The sequence below is a fragment of the Silurus meridionalis genome, chromosome 1 (genome assembly GCF_014805685.1).
Source record: "Silurus meridionalis isolate SWU-2019-XX chromosome 1, ASM1480568v1, whole genome shotgun sequence".
NCBI lineage: Eukaryota > Metazoa > Chordata > Actinopteri > Siluriformes > Siluridae > Silurus > Silurus meridionalis.
This window is the reverse complement of record NC_060884.1, coordinates 11389005-11414212: the sequence shown is the minus strand read 5'-3', so window position 1 is coordinate 11414212 and position 25208 is coordinate 11389005. Positions and strand designations below refer to the sequence as shown.

The 25208-nt window shown below is 37.6% G+C and overlaps 1 protein-coding gene across 1 annotated transcript in view; it reads right to left on the bottom strand.

Moving 5' to 3' along the window:
* The window catches only part of cntn3b (contactin 3b), an 80992-nt gene that overhangs the window by 39893 nt on the left and 15891 nt on the right, over nt 1-25208 (bottom strand). Inside the window, 3 exon segments of the mRNA XM_046856155.1 lie at nt 5479-5574; nt 14208-14383; nt 23584-23719. Of these exon segments, the coding sequence (XP_046712111.1) occupies nt 5479-5574; nt 14208-14383; nt 23584-23719 (408 nt within the window).

The following is a 25208-nucleotide window of genomic DNA, read 5'->3' as shown; positions in this document are numbered from 1 at the left end:
CTATACAAATCAGATAATCTTAAACCTTTACTCAAGTCATATTGGAATTGGTCACTTTGAAATTGTAATGGAGTAATGTTTGCAGTTTTGCAGTACCTTTACTTAAGTATAATTTTAAAGTATTCTTTACACCTCTGTCTATAAGGAGTATAGGCATAATGACATACAGTTCAAACAGATAGCACATTTGGTGTATTATTGTAATATGCTGAATTCCACAGCATGATAACCAGCTAAACAACATTTTTTTTTTCTTTTTTTTTTTTAAATCAACTAAAGCGAAAGCTTTTAAACTACTACATACTAATTATGTCTCATCACATCACAAGCCCACACATGAAGCTTAATGAGTTAAAAAATAAGTTTGCTTGTTTTTTTTTTTTTTAACTATGTATAATTAAAATAGAATTGAAGCTCTGCGCAGAACAGCGTTATATAAACAATCTGCTTCACACCATGTTAAAAGCGTCAAAAAAGCCCCAACAATTTCACACTTCATAGTCTTATAAATTTAGGCGTATTTTTTTTAAATAGGTTATACAAATGACAAAAACTGAACTTGAGGTGATCTGACCATGTGCAAAAAGAAACTGACTGATAAAGGCATTAGAAAAAAAAACAGCAATATGGTTCATGGTAAAAAATACATAGAGCCAATGTACACTTTGTTAGGAACACCTAGACAAATAGGCAAATTTTTCCAGTCGTCTAATTAACCTATCATGTGACAATAGCGCATAAAATCATGCAGATGACACAACAGTACTTAAAGTTAGAAATACACCCAAAAATACACCCTTGTGACCATAAACATCTAGTTGTTAATTCAAAATGACCAAACAATTGATCTAATCACAATTTCCATCCATCGGTATATGAGTTCCAATAGCAGAAGAACACATCAAATTCCACTCCTGAACCCAAGAACAAGAATATGAGCATAAAATGAAACACTGCAAACCAGACATTTGAATACTGGAAAGAGACCTGTCCAATTTTTTTAAGTCTGTACCCATGATAGCTTGGCTGATTATAGTGTTACTTGATGTAATCTGCTTTAAATCATCCACCACCATGTTTTTGCTTTTTTTTTTCACCACATTTGTAAATAGTGATTATATGAGTTACAGTATCCTTCCTAGCAGCATGAGCCAATCTGGCTATTTTCTATTGTGCTCTTACATTGGCGTAAAATATTAAAACTTAGTTAAAGTCACAGTTATCATTTTTCATATCACAGTTATCATATCATTTTTTAAAGATCTTCTGAAGGTATCTGCATAAGCTTATATATATATATATATATATATATATATATATATATATATATATATATATATATATATATATATATATAGGGAGAGAGAGAGAGAGAGAGAGAGAGAGAGAGAGAGAGAGAGAGAGAGAAAGTCTAACATATATTTAGAGTGTCTCATATCTGGTGGTGATTTAAAACTAATCAAACTAGACTCTTTTTTACCCAGCGATTAGGGATGCCCAAGCCAGTGCATTCTTAGTGCCGGTACCAAGCCCGGGTAAATGGGGAGGGTTCTATTAGGAAGGGCAGCTAAAACATGTGCTAAATCAAATATGCAGATCACAAAAGCAAAATTCATACCGGATTGGTCTAGGCCCGGGTTAACAACGACCGCCACAGGTATCGTTAGTCAACAGGGTACTGGTGGAAATTGGGCTATTGTTGGCTGAAGGAGGAGAAGGAAAGAAGGAAGACGGCTTTAATGAGAGGAATGTGGAAGGGCAGATAGTGGTAGATTTTGCTAAAAGGATGGAAATGGCAGTGGTGAACACTTATTTTAAGAATAAGGAGGATCATAGGGTGACGTATAAATGTGGAGGAAGGTGCACACAGGTGGACTATGTTCTATGTAAGAGATGAAACCTGAAGGAGATTGGAGACTGTAAGGTGTTGGCAGGCTACAGTGTAGCTAAACAGCATCGGATAGTGGTCTATGGGATGGTTTTAGAGGTGAAGAAGAAGAGAAGGAGAGTAAAGACTGAAAGAAGAATTAGATGGTGGAAACTGAAGGTGGAAGACTGTAGTGTGAGATTTAGGGAAGAGGTCAGACGGGCTCGGTGGTGGTGAATAGGTGCTGGATGATTGGGCAACTACTGCAGAAGTGATAAGGGAGACAGCTAGAAAGGTACTTGGTGTGACATCTGGAAATAGAAAGGAAGACAAAGAGACGTGGTGGTGGAATGAAGAAGTGCAGGACATCATAAGGAGAAAGAGGTTGGCAAAAGAGAATTGGGATCGACAATGTAATGAGAAAAGTAGGCAGGAGTACAAGGTGATGCAGCAGCAGGTAAAGAGGGATGTGACGAAAGCCAAGGAAAAGGCATATGAGAAGCTGTATGAGAAGTTGGACACTAAGGCAGGAGAAAAGGATTTGTACCAATTGGCCAGGCAGAGGGACTGAGCTGGGAAGGATGTGCTGCAAGTTAGAGCAATGAAGGATGGAAATGGAAATGTGTTTACTAGTCAGTGGAGAGTGTGTTGAGTAGATGGAGGGAGTATTTTAAGCAGCTGATGAACAAGGAAAATGAGAGAGAGAAGGTTGGATGGTGTGGAGTTGGTGAAGCAGGAAGTGGATAGGATTAGTAAGGAGGAAGTGAGAGCAGCAATTAAGAGTGGGAAGTCAGTTGGACCAGATGACATACCGGTAGAAGCATGGAGATATTTAGGTGAGATGGGAGTGGGGTTTTTGACAAGATTGTTTAACAAGATTTTGGAAGGTGAGAGGATGCCCGAGGAGCTGGTATCGATCTTTAAGAATAAGGGAGATGTGCAGACCTGCAATAACTACAGGGGAATAAAGTTGATCAATCACACCATGAAGTTATGGGAAAGCATAGTGGAAGCCAGGCTGAGAGAAGAGTTGACCATCTGTGAGCATCTGTGTCGAGGAAGAGCACCACAGACGCAGTATTTGCTTTGAGAATGTTGATGGAGAAGTATAGAGAAGGTCAGGAGGAGTTGCATTGTGTGTTTGTGGATTTTCAGAAATCGTACGACAGGGTGCCAAGAGGGGAGTTATGGTACTGTATGAGCAAGTCAGGTGCGTCAGAGAAGTACATGAGGGTGGCGCAGGACATGTATGAGGACAGTGTGACAGCAGTAAAGTGTGCAGTGGGAACGACAGACTGGTTCAAGGTGAAGGTTGTACTGCATCAGGGATCGGCTTGGAGCCCTTTCCTGTTTGCAGTGGTGATGGACAGGTTGACGGACGAGGTCAGACAGGAGTCTCCATATGATGTTTGCAGATGATATTGTTATTTGTGGTGAGAGTAGGGAGCAGGTTGAGGAGAGCCTAGAGCGGTGGAGGTACGTGCTGGAGAGAAGAGGAATGAAAGTCAGTAGGAGTAAGACAGAGTACGTGTGTAAATGAGAGGGAGGGCAGTGCAAGGTAATGGAGAGTGTGTTAGAGAAGTGATGAAAAGAGTGCAGGCAGGGTGGAGTGGGTGGAGAAGAGTGTCAGGAGTGATTTGTGATAGAAGGGTATCTGCGAGAGTGAAAGGGAAAGTTTATAGGACTGTGGTGAGACCTGCGATGTTGTATGGTTTAGAGACAGTGGCATTGAGTAAAAGACAGGATGTGGAGCTGGAGGTAGCAGAGCTGAAGATGTTGAGGTTTTTGTTGGGAGTGACGACGATGGACAGGATTAAAAATTAGTGTATTAGAGGGACAGCGCATGTAGGACGTTTTGGAGACAAGGTGAGGGAGGCGAGATTGAGATGGTTTGGACATGTTTAGAGGAGGGACATGCGGTAAAAGAATGCTGAGAATGGAGCCACCAGGAAGAAGGAAAACAGAAAGTCCAAGGAGGCGGTTTATGGATGTGTTGAAGGAAGACATGTAGTTAGGTTGAAAGAGGCAGATGTAGAGGACAGAGGGGTATGGAGACGGATGTGGCGACCCCTAATGGGAGAAGCCGAAAGAAGAAGAAGAAGAAGAAACTAGATTCTTTTATGTGAATAAAAGTAACTTCATATACATCACATTTGGACTGAATTGTTCGGTTGTACTGGCATGACAAAGATTATTTATTTTCAGTAGGAGTAGTATAAATTTGTCTTTTTCCTGCATCTGCACTAATGGAGTCTTGAAATGTGGTTTACAACAGTCAAAAAAATGCAACTACTGTAAAATATTGGGAGTATTTTATAATTTTATAGTATAGTATAGAATAGTTTTATAGTAATAGAATTATGATAACATGCCAGATGATATGATAGCTTTCTCCAAAACAAAGTGACTCTAAACATTATTAAGTACCTGATTATCTGTTTTATAACTGTCTACAGATAAATTAAATGCTAAACATAATTAACATGATTGGTATGTCCGTGGTCCAATTCTCCTTTAAAGTTTTTATGCCATACATTTATACCAGTCTTCAGGTTAAGAATGTAAAGTAGCCCGTGGCAGTGTTTCCAACTAAACTGTCTCCATTGCATTTCATACATGACAAACTTATCGATTGCTTGCTTGGAGCAGGGAATGTGTTCTGCTGAGAAATATATTACTTTTTGATTGGGTTGAGCCTCCAAGTCAGAGAGTGTATTTCCATTTACCAACAGATTTGAGGATAATTGAAAAGAAAAGGATTTAAATGAAGTAATAAATAGAAAACTGATACGTGAGGAGACTGAGAGCTTGGATTTGCAGAAAGCTATAGGAGGTCTATAGCTTTTACCAGTGCAGTGCTGTGAAAAGAAAATATATACAGACATGCTTTAATTTGCTTTGCAAAGTGATTACAAAATAACTGACACCATATAGTACTTCATCTCTTGTGTCCTAACTGAGATGATTTTACTACTATGAGCTTTTGAAATAAATACAAACACAACCACTACTATACTTTCAATATATTGTGGTACACATCCTGGATTTCCTGTCTTCTAACTAAGCACATGATTAATCACAGACTAATTATCTCTACAAATCCTAATTGCTGTCCTATGAAACAAGTCCCATGTCTTCTAATTTCTGAAGTCTCAACTGTTCCCATAATTGTCACAATCTCAAATTGAAATGAATGTTTCACACCGCTGATCTGTCATTTCCATTTAGGCTATTAAAACTCCTCTCTAATTACTGATGTCTGAATAACAGTCCCAGTTTTTAGTTCCATCAGCTGGCCAAGAAGATGCTGAACATGTAAAGTACAACAGCTGTGACTCAGACCTAAGCCATGATGAAGCACAGTTAACACATTAAGGTGCAAAATAATGGCTGTTTGTTTTGCTTTTGTCTTGATTTTAAGCAGTGATTTCAATTGTTATCCATTATTTTGGCACTTCCGAAACATCTTAAACACATCAGCCACTGTCATTACATATTTCATACCAGGAAACGATCCATACTTGTAATGACAGTGACACATAGATAGAACATTCATGACCAATCAATTACAATTTTGCTAAACTTTAAATATATTTCAGTTAATAGCTTACCTCCAGAATGCATCGGGGTTCCACATAACAGAACAACACCTTGGCCCTCCCTCACATTTACAGCACTCCTCTGCTGGGTTTTGAAGTTCTCTAGATCTATAAAATAACACATAGGTATAACATTACAAACAGCATGACTTATAATAAGATTTTTTTTGTTTTGTTTTGAATTAAAAACTATTGCCCCTTACATTCATTAAAATAGAGGAAACATATGTCACTACTCTAATGAAACATGTATATGCTAAAAATACAATGAATAACTTATCCTGGGACAGCTGTTGTCATTTGCAGATATATAGACATTCATAATTTTTGCCTTTATTGTTTCCTGAAGCCATTTTCAGACTAATATTATAATTATTGAATAGGACTGTGTTTAGTTTTTTAACCGCTTTAATGTGTTAGCTATGATTCAAATGTATAAATGTATAATTAATATTATAATACTATTCTAAACAACAGTGATGAATTGGAGACTAGTGCTCAGTTTGGACCGGGTACACAACATATTTTTTTATGAATATATACAGAGGCTGATTGTTGTTTTAGTGATGTGAAATCGATTTCAGTGTACAGCAAGCATGTGAAAACACCACATGGACTGGGGGATTAGCCCCTGAGGGAGAATGTGACTGAGGGACGGATAAAACAGCATGAGGCTGGAGAGAGCAAAGAACACAAGGGTCAGCTGTCGTTGGTGGCGACACATCAGCAATATTATCAAACATCGCCCTAATCTTTACAATTAAAAACATCATCCCCAGTGTCAATTTGTTTCTGCTCTATTCATGCACATCAAATTAACACACAGACAAAAAACTGCAAGCAGCTGTTACCCACCTGGCCTGATAAAACAAATAAATCTCATATGTGTTACAAGACTGAGAAGCTTGTAAGGATTCAAACAAACAGCTGGGCCTTAACAAGTCAAAAAAAAAAGAGTCATCGTGTCCAATAAGACAAACTGCATAAGGGAAGGCGAAGAAAACAGGATTCACTGGGGGTGGTGGATAAAGCATCACCTAATGAGAGTCCCTGCTGAAAGAAAGAGATGTCCTACACTGCAACAGAGGAGTAGGAGGTAGAAAAAGGACTTGGTCAGCTCACAATAACAGTATGAAAGGTTCAGAGTCTGAGATAGTGAGGCCCTAAGGATGATTAACGAGGTCTTGGGATGGAATCTGTATGGCTTGGCTCGTAGATTTGAGAAGAAGCCAGGCAGCTCTATAGTGCCTGTACATGTCCAGGTGCTCTGTAATGAAGAACATTAATATCAGTCCAGACATGAAGGTCAAACAATTTAGCCCAGGAGCTAGGACTGTGGGATGCTCTCTGTGTCTTGTTTTTATTTCATATAAAACTATGAGGTTGAGGTTGAAACCAGCAAATTCGACATTTTGATTTTAAGCCCTTAGCCAACCTTATTAGACAGCTAAAAAGTAATGTTGATTCAAAGTCATTAATGAACTTCAAGCAAATCTGTGTGCTAAGCATAAAAACACTATAGCGCTACATTCCTACTCTTTAACCCCAAAAGGACAAATATTTAGTATTAAACGGTCTTAACAACAAATCACTGGCAAAAAAAACCAAGAAAAAACTATTGGACAAATGCACCTGTGGTATCATTTGCTCTTTACTTTTGCTGCAGTGTATTGTTTGTGAAAAACTAGAACAAAGGAAATTCTGTAAAATTTTGTCTGGGCCAAATTAACTTCTAGAATGTTTTTCCCCCTTTAAAAGATTTGCTATTATTTTGTTATCTGCCACACCCAATGCTGTGTCAATGGCCTGATAACAAGCTCATGCATTGAAGCATGACTTAAAGAATAGGGAGAGGTCTACAGTATTTAAATTCTTTCGAATTTCCTGAGTAATAGTTTGTTGCTAAGACCATTAACAGCTTCAGGTTTTGCCATTTTCTGTTTGTTTTTTTCTGCTTGGCATTATTTTTCTGGCTTTTTTTCTGCTTGCCATTTTTTTGGCCTGGAGTATATAGCAAAACTTTATTATAGTACCAATCAGGTGCCTTGGAATGACCAATAATTTATATATATAAAAAAAAACAATAATAATAAATCACTGTAAAAAAGGCTTACCTTATCAGAAGGTAATTGAATCTGGCAGAAATAGTGCACTATTATAGTTGCCACTCCCTCTTCAACTAACCAGTAATCAATAAGGGAAATAAATGTCAAGCAGCTCCTTTTATCCAATCCCCAGAAGTGAGATTCATTATACTACCCATGAGGATAGTGGGAGCCTAAGGGGAGAGTGGGATGCTCTCTTTGGCCAAAGAAATAATCAATAGCAAAGCAGCATGGTGTGCAGAGAGAGGGCAGGGGAACCTTACTATTCATCAGGAAACAGAACTCTTTAAGTCTCTAAGGTCAAATGAAGCAGTACTAAAACAGATGAAGTTGCATCACTTTTTCATGGTAAGGAGGGCAAAATGAATGTTGAAACTGAACTGAATATTTGTAGATCTGGTAATAAATAAATAAATTTTAAAAAGTGTGTTCATTATTCCCATTGGGCAATTGTTGAGTCAAAAATTTGACTCACTGAAAAAGGCCAATGTTTGTCACACAAGAGACAAAAACTAGAGTCAGGATCTGTTCAGTACAGACAAGAGATTAGGCGGTTTATCCACACTGCTGGTAGTGCACAAAGTAACTGAATTTAATTACACTATTTGAAGAGCCCTGTCTGAAACCCAACTAGATTCACTCAGAATAAACTCTCTGACCACGCAATTAGGAATGTTTGTACCTCTGTACATACAGTACATGTAATTATCTAATTAGCCAATTATGTGGCAACAGTGCAATGCATAAAATCAAGCAAATTATTTTTTTTTACTACATACAACTGAGAAGCTATGGGGTTTAAAGTCTAGCTCAAGTGCCCAAGAGTGGCACCTTGGTGTGGCAGGGATTTGAAATTGCAACCTCTCAGATCCAAATTCCAATGCCTTAACCACAAAGCTACCACCTTTCCCCTGACTAAATGTCCTCATCAACATTCTGACAGAGTAACCTGCCATGTTTTTTCCAGTCTTCAACTGTTTAGTTTCGGTGAGCCTGTGCCCACTATAGCATCATATTTACTGTATGCTCTTGTCAGACAGAAGAGGAATCTGATGTGGTAGTTCATCCACCTTAAGGTTTGACATGCTGGGAATTCTAAGACACTTTTTCACTCACTTTAGGTTGTAAAGAGAGATTATTTGAGTTACAGTAAAATAATTCTGTCAGCTTTAACCATTCTCCTCTGACCTGTATTATCAACAAGGTGTTTCTGCCCTTAGAACTTTTTCTTTTTATTCACACCATAATGTGTAAAATCTTAGGGACTATTGTGCATGAAAATCCCAGGAGATTTAAAGTTTGTTAAATAGTCAAAGCAGCCCATCTGTTACAAGCAACAATGCCATGGTCAAAGTCACTGAGGTACTATTCCTCCCCCCAATCTGATGTTTGATGTGAATGTTAAGTAAAGTTGTTGAGGGTGTCTTCATGGTTTTACGCAATGTGCTGCTGGCATGTGGTTGGTTGATAATGCAATGATGCTTAAAAGATTAAGGTTAAGCTGTGGAATTAGGATCACGTGTAACCATACAACTTTGTACGATCAGTGAGAATAGTATACATTATGAAATATATCAGAAACATGCCTAACCCAGCCATTAGGGTTGCAAAATGCCACTGCACTCTTAGTGCCGGTCCCAAGCCCGGATAAATGGGGAGGGTTGCGTTAGGAAGGGCATTCAGCGTAAAACATGCCAAATTAAAGATGCCGCTCATGAACCAGAATTTTTTACCGGATCGGTCAAGGCCTGGGTTACCACCAACCGCAGGTATTGTTAGCCAACAGGGAACCGGTTAAAATTGGGCTACTGTTGGCCAAAGGAGGAGAAGGAGAGGGGAAGACATCTACAATGACAGCAGGAAAAGGAGGAGTGTGGAGGTTAGGGTGGGCAGTTTAAATGTTTTACTATGACTGGTAATGGGTGAGAGGGAGCTTAGAGATTTGAGCAGAGAAAGGTAGATATGTTGTTTGTTCAGGAGACCAAGTGAAAAGGGAGTAAGACCAGGAACATTGAAGGTAGAGGTGATACAGAAGGACGAGTAGGGTGCTAATAGGTTGATGAACATGAAGCTGGAAGTTAAATGGGAAGAGAACATTCTGGAGTGAGTTGACATCGTGAAGAGTGTACCTAGGAATTAACGATTAGTGATTGGGACAGACTTCAATAGGCATGTTGGTAAGGGGGAACAGTGGTGATGAGGAGGTGATGGTAGGAATGGCCTTGGTGGTAGATTTTTCTAAAAGGATGGAAATTGCAGTGGTGAACACTTATTTTAAGAAGAAGAAGGGTCATAGGGTGACGTATAAGAGTGGAGGAAGGTGCACACAGGTGGACGCTGGCAGGAGACAGTTTAGCTGGACAGCATCAGATGGTGGTTTGTAGGATGGCATTAGAGGATAAGAAGAAGAGGAGGAAAGTGAGGAGTGGAAAAAATAAGATGGAGGAAACGGAAAGAGGAATACTGTAGTGTGAGATTCAGGGATTAGGTCAGATAGGGACTAGGTGGTGGTGAATAGGTGCTGGATGATTGGGCAACTACTGCAGAAGTGATAAGGGAGAAAGCCAGAAAGGTACTTGGTGTGACATCGGAAAATAGAAAGGAACACAATTGACATGGCGGTGGAATAAAGAAGTGCAGGAAAGCATAAGGAGAGGTTGGCAAAAAATAATTGAATTTGGCAGATAGATGAGAAAAGTATGGGGCAAAAGCTAAGGAAAAGGCATAAGAGGATGTGCTGCAAGTTACAGCAAAAAAGGATGCAGATGTGTTGACTAGTGAGGAGAGTGTTGAGAGTTAAGAAGATGGAGAGAGTATTTTAAGCAGTTAATGAATGAGGAAATTGAGAGACAGAGAAGGTTGGATGATATGGAGATGGTGAAGCAGGAAGTGGATAGGATTAGTAAGAAGGAAGTAAGAGCTGCAATTAAGAGGATGAAGAATAGAAAGTCGGTTGAACCAGATGACATACCAGTAGAGGTATGGATTTGTTTGCATTGTGTGTATTGTGTGTTTGTGGATTTAGAGAAAGCATATGACAGGGTGGCAAGAGAAGAGTTGTGGTTTTGTATGAGAAAGTCAGGTGTGTCAGATAAATATGTGAGGGTGATGCAGGACATTTAGTAGGGCAGTGTGACAGCAGTAAAGTGTGCAGTAGGAACGACAGACTGGTTCAAGGTGGAAGTGGGACAGCATCAAAGATCGGCTCAGAGCCTTTTCCTGTTTGCAATGGTGATTGACAAGTTGACGGATTAACTCAAACAGGAGTCTCTATAGACTATGATGTTTGAGAATGATATTGTGATTTGTGGTGAGAGTAGGGAGCAGGTTGAGAAGAGCCTCGAGAGGTGGAGGTACACGCTGCAGAGAAGGGGAATGAAAGTCAGTAGGAGTAAGACAGAGTACATGTGTGTGAATGAGAGGGAGGGCAGTGGAGTGGTGCGGTTGCAGGGAAAAGAGGTGGTGAAGGTGGAGGAGTTCAGGTACATGGGGTCAACAGTGCAAAGTAATGGTGAGTGTGTTAGAGAAGTGAAGAAAAGTGTGCAGGCAGGGTGGAGTGGGTGGAGAAGAGTGGCAGGGGTGATTTGTGATAGAAGGATATCTGTAAGAGTGAAAGGGAAAGTTTATAGGACTGTGTTGAGACCTGTGATGTTGTATGGGTTAGAGACAGTGGCATTGACTAAAAGACAGGAGGTGAAGTTGGAGGTAGGAAGGTAGGGGATCATTGGGAGTAATGAGCATGGACTGTATTAGAAATTAGTTTATTAGAGGGACTGCGCACATAGGACGTTTTGGAGACAAGGTGAGGGAGTCACGATTGAGATGGTTTTGACAGGTGCAGAGGAGGGACATGGAGTATATCGGTAGGAGAATGCTGAGGATGGAGCTGCCAGGAAGGAGGAAGAGAGGAAGACCAAGAAGGAGGTTTTTGGATGTGGTGAGTCAAAACATGCAGGTAGTTGTTTGGTTGGATAAGGCAGATGTAGAGGACATAGTAATATGAAAACAGATGATCCACTGTGGCAAACCCTAACGGGATCAGTCGAAAAAAGAAGAAAATCAGAAACATGCCTGTGCAGAAATGATTTATGACCACCAGTTATTTATAAATATTTTTTCTGCTTTATCCATCAAACCCCTGTACAAAGATCAAATGAATTCATACCAAAGGTATCATTTAAAAAGATTCCCAAATTACTGAGAAAAAGTTTAATGCTGCAAGAGCTCTTAGAACAAACAGCAATCAATCGTTGACAATGTAGAGAACATCAGGTACAATTGGGTTTATTTTTACTCTTTTTCATGATGTCTATGTTGTCAATCATAACTGCAATTCCTTCATTACAATGATGCACACTGTAAAATCTATCGCTTTCTAAATATGGGTGGGTAATAATTGAGTAGTGGGTGAGTTTTTGTTTCATGCAATAGTGGGTGAGTTAATGTTTTACAGTAATTATGGTGTTTGAATTTACGTAAATCATCAGGACACCAAAAAAACTTTTGCTATGTTGCCACATAGACTGTTTTAATTGCCAAATGTGTGCATCATGGCAGATTTTGGTACTTGATTTGAGACTTGCCGCATCAGTAAAACAAATGTTTATTAAAAATTATATTTTGGTGGAGTTTATTTTAATTTTTTAATGTCTGAGTACAGAAAGGGGATTGTGAACAAATGTGTGTTGCGTTGAAGGTTTTACTTTTGCCTCTTTTATATTTATTTATTTACATATTTTTTTAAATGGTCAATCAGAAGTGCGTGCTGCATTATTTGCGTGTTAATAAAAATTTATTTGTGTTAACGGGTTATTAACGTGTTTATTTTGACAGCCCTAATATTTATATTGTCCAAGTTCACAGTTTGGCATGTCCAGCACCATTCTTGCACGAGTCTATAGTATAGTGTTTGAAGATTCGCTCCATGACTAATGGGAATCAGCAATGGAGTCTGAATCCAATCAAACACTTCTCTGCTACTGTGAGCTGGTTGCATTTGACATCCAGTTCGATTTCACTTTGTTCAGCTGGGAAATCTCATTTGCTGCCTTACAAATCTGAACAGCCTCGAGAGATGAGCAAGGAGTAGCCACAAAAGCTCCTTGTTCGAATAAATGCAGACAAGCACATATCCACAAACACACCGAGCATGGCAAAACGCTTCATTTGCAGCTTGCATAAACATGCATTTTCTGTGATCCAATCATGATCAGATAGCATTTAACCTAATTAAAGTAAATTTAAATGCGCACAGTAGGGGTTGTGATTGGATTGTAATTGGATAAGCCAGACCTCCTGTGGAGGTAGTCTAGTATAGTCTATTTTGGTGTGATGGGGATTAGTACAACATTTAATGAGTTAATGTCATCCCGCACCACAAAATTATCTTTGTCCATCCAATTGCTTCCTCTCTTAATAGTTGGCTGACTTCCTAAATTTAGCTAATTATTTGGCCATTGAGTGAAAGAAACAATACCTTATTAGCATATAGCATACATGTGCTTAAAAAAATGCTTTTGGTGATTACTTAAATGCTAAATCAGACATTCATTATGAAACTATACCAAAGCAAAAAAAAAACTAATTGATTCAAAATGTATTATAGCAATGTAACATTTGAGTTGTAAATGGAATATATTTGTATAAAATTAAAATGTCCATGTTTAAAGAAATTTTACTCTTATATAATGGACAACATTTATAGCTGAATCAACCTACTGTTTGTGTTTTCATTAATGATATGAACAAGAATGGGCATTTACATTTGATAAAGAATAACAAATAATTACAAATGTAATTTGCCTTTATATTTGAATCAAATATATACAATTATTAAGTTCTATCTGACATTTTTTGCAAGCTTAATATATTATATTTTTTGCAAGGTTAATTTAGACAATTTGTTCTTTATTATGTCAAAAGGTCAAAACTTATTTAATGTTTACTCAGGTAGTGAATAAGTACATTGTTACCTCAGAATCAAACTACCACATCTTGTTCCTGGCAGGTGTTTTCATTTTACAACCAAATGATTCAGACCAACAATACTTGCTGTTTTCCTCAACTGGCCATTAGACCTATAAATACTGCTACTTTAACAAACAATTTCAAATACTAATTTACATTAAACCAATTTAATCTCACACTGCACCACATTCCCTTCAAATAGGGAGGAATAATAGGGTGGAATAATCTTGCTGTGACTGCCAGAGCAGGCTAGTTTTAAGCAAAGACTTACCTCTTCATCAATAATTTCAATAAACACTTAACTCATGCCTGCTGTCTTTCATGCCTCTTCCAATAGGCTTTAGATTTTATGGTAGTTTTATTTGCTGACCTAGTGATCTACCTATATTTCTAATTAAGACAAAAAAGCACTTGTGCAAGTCCTTCTGAAGAAATGCATATGCTAAATGCTGTTAATGCAATGTAAAACTAAAAGGACTGTAATGACCCATGTCTTGCACTTTTTAAATCACATTTTGGCTTTTGCAAATGTAATTATTTTGCAAGTGCTCTATGACGAATAAAGAGAAATGTCTGTGGAATAGAGAAAAGTAAATCCTGTTTAACCAAAAACCTGCACTCAAAAGGATGCTGAGTCAAATCAAGAGGCATTAGATCCACTGAACTCACATGCAAACTGCACAGTGGCTCTGTGACTCAGGATGATTCCTCGGGCGTTGGAAGCAGAGCACTGGTAAACGCCTGCATCTTGGTCTCGATCCAATGTGTTAATAATCAGGTTCCCTCCAGACACATGACGCCTCTCGTCACCGTCGAGATCAATGAGTGTCCCATTCAGAGACCATCTGTAGAAATGCAAACACAATCAGCTCTCACATCTTGGGAGAATTGCACTCATGAGCATTAATCACACACATCGATCCGATCAGATCACCTTCATTTTGCTGCCAGAGCTTTGCATGAATAAAACCCTATGTACAGTACATTATATGGGGTTTGTTCTCTATCACTCAAAAATATGACCTTGTGGCTTGTGATTAGCCAGAAAAACTGAATAGTAAAGACTAGCTAACTGCTTATTTCAATGACAGGCTGAATATTTAAACATGTTAATGTTTTAAACATATGGAGATCCAAAGTTCTTGATGTGTTTTGGATTTAAAATTGTAAATATTAAATGACACAATGTGCATACAGCTTCCTGTGGTTGATTTAGGTTTCACGTAGCTACTACATAACCCATAGTATTCATTGAGGAACATAATTCAAAGGACTCAAATAGCTTATATGTCAGTTGCTGGTTTTGTTTTCTAAATAAATATTACATTTATGGCATTTGCCCAAAACTCTTATCCAGACTAACTCATAATCAGCTTATTCATACATCTGAGAAGTTGAGGGGTTAAGGTGATTGCTCAGCAACCCAGAGTTGTACAGTAGCTTGGTAGTTCTCGGAATTAAACTTCCGATCAGAAGTCCTACATCTTGACCACTGAGCTAACATGCTTATTTGTTAATTTGGAAAATGTCTGCACTAGATAGCAATATTTTAAATGTTCTTATATAACAACCGTGTTGACTATCTGAACTAGGTAGCAGGTAGTTTTCTGCAACAGCTTGGCTTTGATAGTTGTGTCAATTGTAAGTGATTCAAAAGTAAATAAATGACACTAATAGGAAATGGTAGTTAAAAAATTGGACTTCTTGGCGTTAATCACTGCTGCTGGGCCCTTAAGCAAGGCCCTTAATACTCAACTGCTTAGTTGTGAGATAATTGCAAATGCAAATTTTTATCTGGATAAAAAAAAAAACTAGTCTGCAGTATCAGTAAATGTAGCACTGCCCATGTTCTTTTGCCTGTGTTTCCTTGTCACATTTGAACTGTTGCTTTTGTGTCTTATTTTGTTTGTTACACACTTTTAATAATTAAAAGCATTAACATATCTAACTTTTGGGTCTATTATCCAAACCTCCAAGCTGCCATTGACTGCCCAGCTGTAAGTCTCTCTGGATAAAGGCACCAACCAAATGTCATAATGAAAAAAAAAAATATGATTTCTGGTCCAAACAACTTGCAACAGCTAAACTGTTATGATTCCTGAACTCCCTCTAGGCCTAGCCACAGTGTGAACATATTAGTTAGATGTATATCTGGTCCTTTTAAAGTGTTTTGCCACAAGAGGGTCTTCAGGGCAGGTGGTTTCTATGTAAAATGCCAAACTGAATTCCACCACCTCACTACTGATTATTGCATTGAAACTTTCAGCGTGAAACAATAACATACTGGCCCTGTGCTATTCTTTGAAATACTTTCAAGCTGCAGTAGTAAAGCCTAATGTTAGAACTTTATTTTGGACTAGAATACACTGAAGGGTGAGTGAATAATCCTTTCATCCTAAAAGGGAAAAAAAACAAAATAAAGAAATGTCCACCGGTTCCTACCCTCACTTTCCAGGTAGGAACATGCTGTGTCAAAAAGCAAACTCATACAAGACTACCCTTGCAAGGAACACTGCAAAATACACTAAGGTTCTATTGGCCAAAAACCCCAGAGGCATGGATTTTCCACTAAAGTACATTTTCAAAATCTAAAAGATTGACCAAGATACCAGAACTGTCTGGTTTGCTGTCAAAAGTGATGTTGAAACCTGTTTAAATCTGATCAATCTCATACTGCTTTTTTTTTCAGATTAGTGGGAACACCCCCAACTCCAGACACTTCTAGCAAAACATCACATGAAAATTAAACACTGAAAACCGCAATGTCTGGAGAACAATAATTTGATACAAACTGACTTTGAGTTTTGACAGGCATCAGGCTGTGGGCATAACAAAACAGAATTCCTGATTGAAGCTGTGAATGTATTTCCTTTGTAGATGGCGGCACTGTGCTGTCAGAAAATCTCTACTGACTGATGAGGACCATCCATTCTGGCACTGCATATCCCTTTAAACGTCCCATTTTCAAAAGGTACTGAATATATACAGAGCTCTGTAATATGCAGTTGATAATAATAAACTTATACTGGTGAAGGGGTCATGGCCATTAGAACTGCTGAAATGCTGGAAAGAAATCCTGAAGTACATAAATAATAATGTTGAATGAGAGCAAATGTACTTTTCGTTCAAAAGAATCCTAAGTGTTAATAACTTATTTCTTTAGAACAAGAAATTACAAGATTGGGTTTTAGTCAGGGGCTTCTAAAAATGTATTACATGCTGATTGCAGAGAAAAAAAATAAAAAGAGAGAAAAAAAATCAATATTGTTATTTTTGCTATAGAAATCTAATGAGCAAGGAAGACAGAGCTTCTTTATTATACAAAGCAGTCATGACTGTCCCCAGACAGCTCTGACAGACTACAAAAGCAATGTCTCTCAGCCCAATTTTCATCTTATTATTTCATTTTTTTCCATGGTGCATGCCTTTTCTTAATCTAACTTCTTCACCAATTTAGACAAATGTTTACGTATGCATTATTCGGTATAATAACAAGACATACCACTGAATGTCCAAATGTGGACTTTCTTTTCATTTCCCTTATAGCTACACTGAATTAGCTTTATCTCTATGAATGGCAATAATTTTATTTCGTGGGTAATTGCCCTCAGGTTGGTCAGTTGTAAACAAACAAAAAAAAGTTATGCTTATATCATATATAAAAATCTTTAAAAGATATTTGAAAGAATGTTTTGTAATAACTTGCACAGCCTCAGGCCTAGATGTGAGTATGCTTAACCATGACTATTGGACTTTTATATACTCTGTCTGTTGCCTGTTAGTATATAAATAGAAAATAGCTCGTTTCTCTTAAGTGCAGCAGGTCTGCATGTGTGTGTGTGTTAGTGTTGAGGGTTCAGTGAAGGCTCGCTTAAAGTAATCGACAAAGACAGGAAGCAGACTGAGCGGATAGGATGGCTGGGGCTTCTCTGCAGCCTGAAAAAGCTTTACCAGGAAAACTGTGTACACTAAAGTGTGTGTATGTGCATCACATACTTGCACACTTTTACACTTGCACACTTGCTCACTTGTAAGTTGTATTGGCAAATTTTTATTATCCACTTTCGTCTTTCCTGAAAGTTGCACACACACACACACACACACACACACACACACACACACACACACACACACACATACACACACACACACAAGACTTTCATTGTTAGCATTAAAATATTTCGGACAGTTCTGCAATCAAAGCACAGCACCAGTAATATTTTTTTATTCTCTTTGATCACAGACACTTTGATATCACTTTGTCTGAAGTGGAGAGGTGTGCAATAGTCCATGCAACATCCCACTCAGCTAGTTTAGAGTCCGATCAACAGCGCACAACAGCTTGAAGAGGCTGCTCAGGGCTCGTTTTTCCGATGTTACCGAGATAGACATGGCATTAAAAGCTTCCAGACGCTACTGTAGACATTACATCCTCCATCCATCATTAAGCTTGGATTTTATCATCATTAAACTATAAGGAGTTTCCGTGGTGTGTTCTAGATTAATCAGTGATTTTTCAGCTGAGCCGGCAGCTCATACACATGAATGCATTTTGGAGGACTGGTGCATCCCTAAAAAGGGTAACATAATACTGTACCTAGATGTATTTTTTGCACATTTATTTGCACTGATTTATTTACTTTCATTATTAACAGTGTAACAGAAAAATAATCTGAAAATGTAATTTGTAGCCTGCAGAAGTGTGTTATGGTGGGTTTTTGCTAGCTTTGAAATAGCAATGTTATTAAACTAAACTTTTTTTAATATACTGCTCAACTAGCAAATTAGAGTAGCTGAGCAACCCTTAAGACATACACATTAAATGCTTTACTAATTAATATTCAACCCTTCAAAATGGTCAGTCATTATTTTGATTATCTATACATTCTTCTACCAATTCAAACATTCACTGATTCATTCCACCAGTACCACTGGAGCTCCACAAAGTGCACACATGTTGCAGATTTGCCAACAGAGTGCATGGAATGTCAAGTAATTGCTTCCAAAGGTGCCTATCCAAAATAAGATGAATCTATTTTGTCTCCATTGGACCAAATTACAAGCTACATAAATAAGTATGGAGCCTACAAGACACTGGCTTAATCTCAGGTAATGAGATGCGTGTCAAGAGCTCACTGATATAACCTCGTTCAAATCATTTTTATATGCATTTATGAGACTCTCATTTTAATTCATTGTAAACATCAACGCAGACATCATCATTATAATCATCACCATCAGTATAATCACAACAAGTGCTAAAACATAAATAGAGTTACGAGAAATTATAGTCATAGATTATTGGAAGGATTAGACTAGTTTAGATCACAGCATGTAAAACATATAATCAGACCAGGTCTAATAAGTTGAAATATTTGAAGCACTATAAACATGGAGTCGAAAAATTAAGAAGAACCAGGTTATGGGTTTTTTTTATGGGTTTTATATATATATATATTTTTATGTTTTAGCTCTGGTGTGAGCATATTCTTAAGATTGGTCATGAAAATACAAGAAGACATATGACATCATTAATTCATTTCTACAACCAATAAATACAAATGACTAAATAGCAGTTTTTTTAGCTGTTTGGCTGATTTGGCTGTGTAGTCTGTGTAGCCTATTGCTGATCATCAGTATCGATTGTTATATTCAATGTTTTTGTAGTCATCGCATTCTGCATGTGTTCAAACACTGTTATCATAAATAAATACATAAATAAGAAAAACTAAGCAACAGATATAATAATGACATGTTTAACAATACCAAACCGTTTGGTGGCACAAATCAAAGACAACCATGTAAGCCAAAAGGTATCCAAATGTAGGGAAAAGACAAAACAACAACAAAAAATCAACCAAGCAGGGCTAATGAGCACTGCCACAAGCACACCTCTGACTCTTTGAGTTTCATATCTGAATTTTAAACAACTGAATGATCAGCCCAGTCTCTAATGATCTACTTATCCACAAGCCTGCATTTAAGTTGCCTAGTTACAAAAGGTCCAGGTGCATTTTTTTTCTATTTCTAAGGTTAAATATACAGCTGGATTTTTGCATGAATTAATAGGCAAGTTAATGCTGAGAATACATTCTAAACAAGGTTAAATCCCGTTGCTGTAAAACAATTCTCTGTTTTATCTTTTAGTCCTCTCCTATTATCTTCCTGCTTTTATCAGCTCGTTGGCCCATGCAGCCCAGCAATGAAGGATCTCCTGTTTTAAACCTCTTCGCCTCAGGGGGAATGGGAGTATGGGGACTCTGCTGTTCCTGGCTTAGTCACAATGAACTCTGGCTGACCTTCAAAGCTGCACAAAGCACAGGATTCACCTTACAGCCCAAGAATCTCCAGCTAACACCATCTGCTGGCAAGAATTCTATTCACTGTTCATAAATGGAACAAATGAACAGTTTTTCATCTCACAATCAATTAAGAATCAGTTAGGCTGGCATTGAACAGCTGCCGTGGGCAACATCAAATCCATTTTAAATTATGTCGGCAACATGCTCAACAAACACGCAATCAATTTTGCCTGAAGGTGGTATATGAAAGCTGCGTAAGTCCCAATTTGGTTTGAAGCCAGTCCTAAGTTCCAAGTTTATTGAGTTTCTGGAGTCTTTCTAGATTTGTGAGTCATTCCAAAATGCTTCACTCTGACTCAACACTGCGTTTGCAGCTATAAGGAAAACTGAGATGGAGGAACAAAATAAAGAAAAGAAAAGAAAAAACAAACCTTCTGGCACAGTGTTATTCTCTGAGCTGATGCCAGCTTTACTGGGATTGGAGGAGGCATCAAAACAACTTTAAAAGGAAAAGTCACATAATCTTCTTCTACTTTCTTTTTTTTGTTCTGAGCTGCTGTTGGATCAGAGATGTCCTTGACTCAACATTAGCTTCCTCTCTGCTCCATCAATGCTGCTATACATTACAGAGGCTGATGATGACTTCACCTGTTGGATGCATTGCGTGAGCTTCAACATAGATGAATGATGTTTGGCATTGAGCAGATCTTGTAAAAACTCAACCAGCATCTTATTGCCAGATAACTTTCTAAGAACTCCAGATGATAGATTTGAGCATCTGGGTATTTGCTGAATGTACAATAGTGTCATTGCCAGAGCTGGTATAGAGGTGCAAGTGTAAGGCTTGTTCATTTTAAATCAAACAGATCATAGAAAATACTTAAAATATTTGCAGACTTCAAAGTAAGTTATGTCTTGACACATTCCATTAAAGTACCTTCACCTTCGCTCTTTCACTACACTCTGAAATGAGTCATGAATTAAAGTGCTACATATACAGTAGGAAAGAGCCGACACTATTGTAACAATTATGCTTATTTAAGTTAAATTATATAACAGTTATTACAATGAAAGTTTTTATATTTTGGAGTGAGCATTTTACCTATGTTTGCTTCTTTTATTAAAGCAAGTTTATCCATATGGTCAGTAAGTGTAGTACAGTATCACAGAAACAAACAAACAAAAAACTCCTGTGCTCTTCAAGCAAAATGGCATGGCATGGTGTACAAATCCGTGGGTCAATTGTTACACCACTCAGAAATGCTGTAAACATAGAAGTATATCTGGAAAAAACAATGTTAAAATGTCAAACATTTATTACTGCTTGTAATACACCCTTGAAAGGAGCTGTTCCCCCTAAATTGGTTTCACATTTCAAAAGAAAATCTAAACAGAATGGTGACACACGAATGTGTTACTTAATTAGAGTACGTAATTGACTTATGATTGTGCAGTTCACAACAGTAACAGGGACACTTGACTTACTTAACAGCACTGTGTTTTAATTTCCTCCATTTTATGAAAACCCAAAGGAATGCAAAGGAGAGAGAGAGAGAGAGAGAGAGAGAGAGAGAGAGAGAGAGAGAGTTCTACATTCAGTCCCATCAACAAATAATGTTAGCTACATTAACTCTGAGCTTAGCAAGCCATGTTAAGTGTTAAACACTTTTGACAATGGCCCAATAAAAACCTGATAGCATTGCAGGGCTACTGAGAATGATCTTCCTGGGCTAGCTAGATAATGCTAAGCAGGCATTAGACGAGGGGCCACAATCAGTGCAGCTCATGGGGCATTTAAATGGCAGGCAAGGTTTGTTTAATTGATCAGCAAGAAAAGATCATGGAGGGAACACTGATTGGAATATATTAGGTCTAAGTAATTACAGTAAGTAAACACAAATAAAACATTAGACAGATGTTTTATTTTTTTCTCCCAATTTAAATCGTTTAATCTGACTGTGGTATGGTAAATACAGAAGTTATACATTATAGTTTAACCATTTTTATTTTTTTAAGTATGGCATCTTAATAAACAAACTTAGTTCATAATGTAATTCAGTGATTTAGAATAAAGAAAAAATATAATATTAGAAAAAATAAATCCTGCTGTTGCTTTTTCTTTTCCTTTTTTGGCATTATTCTGTACTTTATCTGTGTATTTTCACAATGATAAAGTGATGCAACTGATGCTTCATTCCGTTTAAATACATCATATTTTACTTTTTACTTTGCTACATATCAGAAAAAACATGATTAATTTGGAGTGAACACATATATTGTGTTAAACCTGTAATAAGACCACAACTGTAACCTTACAGTTCTTGAGAGAGTTTCCATGGAGTAATCGTACTCTCAATGTGTGTCTGTAACAATAGAAAACTCTCTCCTTAAAATGTATGCTGTGTAAAATACAATTCTCATACATCAGTACGTTTGTTAATAATTCTTAAGCACATTCAAAATCAAGTATTTATCTATGCTTTCTCAAGTAGATATATAATTTTATATGAGCAATATTTAAGCATAGAATTTGTGCTTTTTAAACACAGGAATGGCATACTTCTGGTACTGCTGGTAGTCATGAACTTGCCTATGCATGTAATGAAGTAACAGCTGCATGCATTTAGAGAAAACCTGCATGCTCTGACTGCACCCTCGACCCCGACAATCTTTAGTACACAGAATAACTAACATTGTTCATACTGCAGACTAGGGTGCAACATGGCCAGGTTTGTTCATGAGTCTGCAAAAGTCTGTTCCTTTTGCTGAATTTGCAGAAGCGACTGCATCCCATTCTACCGCCGTGTTTACAAGAAGTTCATGAATAAATCAAAAGCTTTCTAATTAAAGTGCATAATCTAAGTCATTCCGTCTGTTTGAAGAGCAGCAGACAGCTTTTGCACTTGTTTTCCTTTGTTTCGTGCAGCGTAATTGATTAGCTCCTCCAACACTCCTCATCTCGCGCAACAGATATAATGATACCCCCTGCTGTTGACCTAGCATTGTGCTCTCCTATGAATAAAGGCAAATACCTCTATTTAACAAAATGTCATTTGCAAGGTTATTGCCCCTTTTTCCCTGTCCCCATCCCCCAAGCACTAACTTGAGGATTTGCATGATGCTGACCCAAGCTTGGAAACACAATCTGCCATGTAGTCAGCCCCGGCTGCTATTTTCAGGCCAGATATCCCCCCAGAGACTAAGTATCTTGGAAATCTTGAGCACAAATTAGTCATTTAGATCCCTTCTGTTTTCAAAGATATGTATATATATATATATATATGCAATGTAAGTGCGTATTACTCTCAGGGAAACACTAATAAATCAAGTAATAAATCTGAAGCTCCTGCTGAGCTCTGCACACGTGAGGAAAATATCAGGCTCTCTAGCTCAAACGGTGTTTCTTTTGTTAAACAGCAACTGGTGTAGTACAGAGATTAAGCCACTCAGTGTACAGAGGTCACTCTTGATGACTTTGAAATCTTGAAATCAGCTATATAAAATAAAATTGGGTCATGTGATAAGATACTGTCAGAAAAAGCACTTGTCTATACAGTGGGTTACTGTATTTCTGTTGAGACAAACAAACTGCCTCTTCCTCTCTAAAATCGATAGCAATCAGCACTATTAGTCTCTCATTCAATTCCCCTGAGGGGAAACATTTCCAATTTGCCAATACCAACAGTGCGACAGCAGCAGCCTGCAGTGAAAATGGTTGCTATTTTCCTAGAGAGCGCTCTTACCTGTACTGTGGAAGAGGGATGCCGGAGGCCTCACATGCTAGGACAGCCTCCTGCTTTGGGGAGTGAATAGGGAGAATCAGGTCACTGGGCTCTGTTTTCCATCTTGGACCATGAAACAGTGCATCTTCTGCATAAGCTGTAGAGAAATGAAAAACAATCAGAGTATCAGAGATAGCTTTACCTCAGCTCGTTAAGTTTTACACTGTATATACATATATGCTTGGTCATACAGAGGTTTCTCTGTAGTAGGAATCTAAAATTAATAAGAAACTGGAGAGATACTAGAAACATGCTCATTATACAAACATAATTATATAAAATCTAATGAAATCGGACATTCTCATTGGGATATGATCTCAATAAATGAATCAAAATAGGTTCTACCATTTAAGGGCTTAGAACTTGCTTAAATTTCTATAAATATTATGTAAGATTTCTATCTATAAATGTACAGTGTAAAAATACTATAAATTGGGTCACCAATAAAGTAAACTGTAAACCTCAATACTTATTGCAATAAACATCACATTGGATCAGTGCAAGTTAGCTGAGCTAGCTGTGATGGTTCAGAGGACTTGGGTTACAGAGCAGAAGGTTGTTTGTGCCAAGCTGCCATGGCTGTGTCCTTGAGCAAGACCTCAGCTCGGTTGGATCCTGTCTCGGTTGTATGTTACTTAACCATTACCTCAAATGCATTTTGCATTAAGTGTTGTTTTTCTTTATAGGCATCAACAAATGAACAGGAATATATAATATTGTAGTAACGTATTAAACCTTTGTAAGATTAACTGTAAATATATTTATTAATTGTGAAGTTATGTCAAGTCAAGTTTATTTCTATAGCGCTTTTCACAACAAACATTTTCTCAAAGCAGCTTTACAGAATTTAAGAGTTAAGGTGAATGATGTGTATTTATCCCTGATGAGCAAGACTGTGGCAAGGAAAAAAACTACCTTAGATGTTATGAGAAAGAAACCTCGAGAGAAACCAGACTCAAAAGGGGAACCCATTCCAATTTGGGTGATATCAGTGTGATTATAAATCTTTAAACAATACAGAACACTGAAGAGTAAGAACTGACATAAGCACTGGAATGTAAGATTATGAGTAATGTCCTTTCTACAGTCTTATATAGTCATTGTTACAAGTAGCAAGTTGCAGGTTAATCACTGTACATTTTTGTCAATATTGAAAGGAATATTGGATTGTTTTGTGTATTGTCAAAGAATTGGTGTACTGTAATTGGTGTTTACATAGATTTTTCTTTTGTGTAAGGCAGAAATATAAAATATTACTGTACTGTACACACAGTATTGAAGGCATTACAATTTATGAATACTTTTTTGATCAGCCATACAGTGAGGGAAATAATTATTTATCAACATCCTCCATTCAAACCTCTATACCAGCAGGGGCAAGACCAAAGAGCTGTCAAAGGATGTCAGGATTAGATTGTAGACCTGCACAAGGCTGGAATAGGCTCCAAGACTGTTCAGATTGTTTCCTTGGCCATATGTTTTTGGTCATTGTCATGCTGGAAGACCCATTCACGACTCATCTTCAATGTTCTGGCTGTGGCCAGGAGGTTTTTACCCAAGATTCTACAGTGCATGATCCTGTTCAT